Here is a 5,455-nt window from a genome sequence, read left to right as displayed (position 1 = left end):
TGTGTGTGTGTGTGTGTGTGTGTGTGTGTGTGTGTGTGTGTGTGTATGTGTGTGTGCGTGCGTGCGTGCGTGCGTGCGTGTATGTAAGTATGTATGTATGTATGTATGTATGTATGTATGTATGTATGTACGTATGTATGTATGTATGTATGTATGTATGTACGTATGTATGTATGTATGTATGTATGTATGTATGTGAGTATGTATGTATGTATGTACAATGAGTACTTTATGTTTTGTACTTTGTTTGTCTAGCCCAGGTTCGATCTTCCTTCGAGTTCGTTGTTGTTCTCAATGCCACAGACGATTGAGTCTACTAATTTATAATAATGCCAGAATTATAGGATCATCGGAACACAAAGTATGTGTCGGGATGTTATGTATATCTTATCTTATCCGTGCTTGCATAGGGGAATTAATGTTGTTATTCCAGAGCTTCCTAGCATGAACCGCTCAACAACACAATGACACGTTCACACTATGCATCACACCTTTGATTCTCTCTCTGGACCCTTTTTCGTCTCTCATTTGCCGGCATTATACACATCCAAGTATTCGAACACGTGAGGTCTCGAACTACACGCATAAAAGTTTGTCACACTCACAGCACTCTTGCCGTTATATTTGTGCACATACAGACGATAAACAATTCCGTTGCCGTCGATAGTAGTGCCTACAGCGCTGTCAAAGCGGGCGAGTGGTCTCAACAGATCTCGGAGGGCGTCGTAGGCAAAATCACAGGCTACTTGGGTTATAAATATATCGGTAAGGAAGTTTGACTACTGTGGTCTACTTGGGGGGTTAGGTGTGTGGAGTGAGATTTTAGCAATATACATCTGTAATCCGACCGCTGGGTTTACCTGAGCATATGATTTTATCTGTTGGGATATGAATGCATCTGATGATATGCCATCCGCTTCGAAGTATCATGGCTTACGACGCGAGGACGTTGTTGTATTCATGTTCACCGGAAGACATGGTGTACGACTGTCTTAGGTTGATAAGTTTGGTTTTTTGTATTAGAGGGCCCATTATCAGCGTCAGAACTAAAGTATGTATTCGATTTTGTCATCGTATGTATTAAATGGCTTCCTTCAGCAAGGTGCATATGTAGCAAATCATGTGTACATGATGTGATTTTATGGTGGCTCGATACAATCAAAATGAACGGTCAAGCTCGCATGTCGCCTTCCTAAAGTTGTCAGCTGCACTGATATACCTTTCTGGGCACATGACGCGCACCCGTGTGCATGCAGCACGTAAACCTACGTACTCTCACACGCATCCATTTCTTCGCATCCTGGTCGCAGCGGACACGCTTATCATGCAGAAAGGGACTGGTATGGAGAGGTCGCACACGTGCTTCTGGGACGACAGCAGGGACGGTACGTATGTATACTTGTACATTACACCGGATAATCGTTCTGTGTGTATGTATACTTGTACATTACACCAGATAATCGTTCTGTGTGTATGTTTGCCTGTACATTACACCGGATAATCGTTCTGTATGTATGTATGCCTGTACATTACACCGGATAATCGTTCTGTGTGTATGTATACTTGTACATTACACCGGATAATCGTTCTGTGTGTATGTTTGCCTGTACATTACACCGGATAATCGTTCTGTGTGTATGTATGCCTGTACATTACACCGGATAATCGTTCTGTGTGTATGTATACTTGTACATTACACCGGATAAGTGTCCTACATACCGCAGTCTCTTTATGTGGCAGTTGTACAGGCTTATAGCGTCGGGATTTTGTATACCACATTGGGGTTGCATTTCACATATGTCATTGGTATACGTTTATGTAGGTTACATCATTCTATGCTAGGGATATGAAGTCGATCGCGCTTTGTTAACCAACGTTTGCATTCACGTCAACAGGGTGTGTAACTATTCGCTGGGAGAACAATCGCATTGTATGCATTGTCAAGGTCTTCTCCATCTCCACCACGTGAGAGGTGCGGCACTCGTAGATCAATAATTAATGTACCGAACTATAGTCACAGTCCACATCAGAAAGGGTAGAAGAATGGATTCTTCGTTGCTAAACGCGAGTCTAAATCCGTGGGCATGTGTAGATAGTTCAAACGACTTATGGTTTATCTGTCACAGTCGCACCTTGTGTGGTGCAGAATACCAGCAAATGAAGCCATAATAAATCATAAAAGCCTGACCGATCATATTGTATTACCATTGTGGATCATCTAGCACACACCACTATCCATCTCAAACTATATTGAACCACTAATCAGCTCAAAGTATATTGAGTTCTGTTTTATTGTTTTGAGCATTTCTGTCACATAACGATGTGATTGACTGACAATGTACAACCCATACGTCCTCGCACACCCGAGTGTGTGTAGCGTATGGCCATTCACTCGGTACTACGAGCATTCATTCACCCAGGAGTCATCCGACGTTCCTGCTGCAAATCGGCATCGGGCGGGGCTAGCCAAACAAAGTAAACGTTAACCCACCCTACTTGTACATCGTTTGTCTTGCACGGAACAAAGTATACGTCCAGCCACCTGTACATCACTTGCCTTGCACGTATGTCTGTATCAAATGTCGGCCTTCTGTCAACCGGCACGCCGTGTTCTATCCAAAAGATAGTGAGCGGTTGTGAAATACAGTATCGTGTGTATCTGTGCGTCTGCGTATGCGGTTCATAGATTCTTCTCGTGTTCCGCGTCCCCGTTTCATTCCTTGTTTCGATTCGAGGCAGCGTCTGTATCTCTGCGGCTGGTTGCCTATCGGACTCACCCAACAGGCATAGCACATCTACACACCGACCGCTTGCCCTACGATCGCCAGCGGCACAAACACTGTACCCCACGCTCCACCCCCCATCCATCCCCATTACCCATACTCCTTTACCGTGCCCAGCCTTGCTTCGTCTGTCGCAGCCTTGGCTCGCACGGTATGCTGTGCGAGGGTCTTAGTTGATCACCGCATTGCTAAAGTCCATCTGCGGGTTGGCCGCCATGAACTTCTTCATCATGTCCTGTTTCTTCTGCTCATCCGACGACGGCAGCCCCATCTCCTTCTGCCGCTGGTCGTACATCATCTTCTCCACCATGCCGCGGGTGGAGCCGTCTAGATCGTCGAGGTTAGAGTTCTGTGGTTCGACTGTCTTGGTGTCGATCTCCTCCTCGCCCTGGCACGCACGGCTCCACCAGCACATGCCCTTCGACTGTGGCGCCGATAGTTAGAGGAAGTGAATGAAGACATATATGATTTGATGCATTGATGTGTCCATGTAGAATATACTTGTGATGTGAAACAGCGCATTCATAATCGTAGTAAGGTTACGTCCCAGACTACAGAATGTCTAGCTAGCTACGAATTTCAAATGTGCTCAAGTATCCAACATATAGCGCCATACGCGGGCAAATAAGTACAGCGGCTCACTAAATATATATGTATATATATATATATGCACTCTCACGGTATCAGGTCATGGTAGCATAATGCGCCAGACTATCGGTATAAACTCTGGGGGTACTGATTGAGTCTGCTATAATAATAATAGCGAAGAGCATATATAGTATGTAGAATTATTCCATCCAAACTGCACAATGTCACTATACTCGTCGGGTATGGCTGGCCGCAGAGACTGATAGAGGTGAACAAAGATATGTGCTTGGAGTTATAGTGCACGGGCTTAAAATGGTGTAGAACGTGACCTATGGTAACCACGATGATCACTGCACCGTGCGAATCAAAAAGCCGCCGGTGAACACGCAAACTCAATTCGTGTACGATGCGGAAGTAACCTGACAGCGAGTGACGCCAGTGACATACATTGTGATGTGGATTCGGATCAGTGAATATCTGTACATATGCATGTAGATTGATGCGTGTGTGCCCGCAATACTTCATATTTATAGATAGCACACATAAGTCCTATTTATAGATATCACACATAAGTGAGAGACCTGTACCCTCTTGGGTCGGTATGTAATGACTGAAAGAACATTTTGAAAGAACGAAATCAATGAAGACACTACATCTGATGTCATGGCTATACTCTATAAAATTCCAAAACACTATGCAATGCCTAACTACTAGAGAGGTACATGTTATCGTAATGCCATATTGTGTTCGTGTGAATACAATATGTCTATAAGAGCAAATTCAAGGATCCGTGGCGCACAGGAACAGACATCTAGTACAATTCGGTGGCAAACAGAGGCACAGGTACACAGGAGCGTTGTGAGGTAAACGTATGCACATCTGAGATACAGGTACAATTGCATTTCAGCAAAAACGTATTAGTCCGAAGTATTGGCATGTAAAGCCTTCATATGAAAGTACTGATATTGGGTCACGTGCACATACAACACATCAAACCCCACCTTGTGTTCGTATATACGACCGTATTCTTTCCAAAACTATGGTCCATAACTACCCAGTACATGCATACCTATACAAATACTTGTCATAACTTCACGCAAATCCTTGCCCATACACACCTTTTGTAGCGTCAGGACGATCACCGACTTATCCTCAATAGTCCACAGTGAATCGTCAATCTTAATCAACGCCTCCAAGTCCGCGTCTAGATGTGGATACTGGCCCTTCAGACCCACCTTGATATGACCTTTGTCTATACGTACAACCACGTCTCTACTTTTCACCACCACATCCTTCCCCACAGGCAATGGGACGCGCATCTCTACTTCGTCGAGTGTCTGTGTCCACGTGTACTTGTCTGTGGAGCCTCCGTTACCCTCGTTCGCCTTTCGTTTACCGTCCTCACTCAACTCCTCGGCCTTTCCTGTGCTTTCGTCTGCAGCGCTACTCGATGTAGTAGTAGTCACATACTCATCCATGCGCACGCGATCACTCCTATCTCGAACTGCTGCACTGTGCTCGCCCAATACTCCACCATCATAGTCATCCTCATCGCTCAGCTCCAGAACCTTAGCACCGTTGTCTGCCTCTGCATGTACAGCCGAGACACTGCTGCCTGCTTTCGGCTTTACATCAGCCTTAGACTGTGACCGTGTACTACTGCCGGCGTTTTGCGATCGGCTCGTCTCACTCGCCCCCTTCGCTGTGGTACTACTTGCCCCGTGCTTCCTATCAGAGACCGCCTTCTGTTGCTTGACCACTTTCCTCAGCGCTGCGTATATATCCTCTTCACTGGCCGCGGTGAAGAAGTCAGTCTTTCGCTCCAGAAATGAGAAGAACGTTGTCAGCAGTGCATCTATGCCGTTGTGCTGCTGCGCAATGGAAAGCAACAGCGCGTCAAAACGTTCGTCAGCCATATTCCTAAGTTCAGGTTCTACCTGTATATATATATATATATATATATGTGTGTGTATGTGTATGTGTGTGCGTATGTGTGTGTGTGTGTGTGTGTGTGCGTACACGCGTGTGTGTGTGTGTGTGTGTGTGTACCGTGTGTGTGTGTGTGTGTGTGTGTGTGTGTGTGT

At 45.4% G+C, this 5,455-nt stretch overlaps 1 protein-coding gene across 1 annotated transcript; it reads right to left on the bottom strand.

Annotated features, from left to right (window-relative positions):
* Nucleotides 1-2,266: 2,266 nt before the first annotated feature.
* On the bottom strand, nt 2,267-5,301 carry SARC_04217 (hypothetical protein). The gene is made up of 2 exons (XM_014301971.1): nt 4,490-5,301; nt 2,267-3,207 (listed from the first exon to the last, which is right to left on the bottom strand). Exons 1-2 carry the CDS (start codon nt 5,285-5,287, stop codon nt 2,953-2,955), a joined length of 1,053 nt encoding a protein of 350 aa, XP_014157446.1. The 5' UTR covers nt 5,288-5,301; the 3' UTR covers nt 2,267-2,952.
* Between the last annotated feature and the right edge of the window lie 154 nt (nt 5,302-5,455).

This window comes from Sphaeroforma arctica (genome assembly GCF_001186125.1).
Source record: "Sphaeroforma arctica JP610 unplaced genomic scaffold supercont1.230, whole genome shotgun sequence".
Lineage (NCBI taxonomy): Eukaryota > Ichthyosporea > Ichthyophonida > Sphaeroforma > Sphaeroforma arctica.
This window is presented reverse-complemented; position numbering and strand designations above follow the sequence as displayed.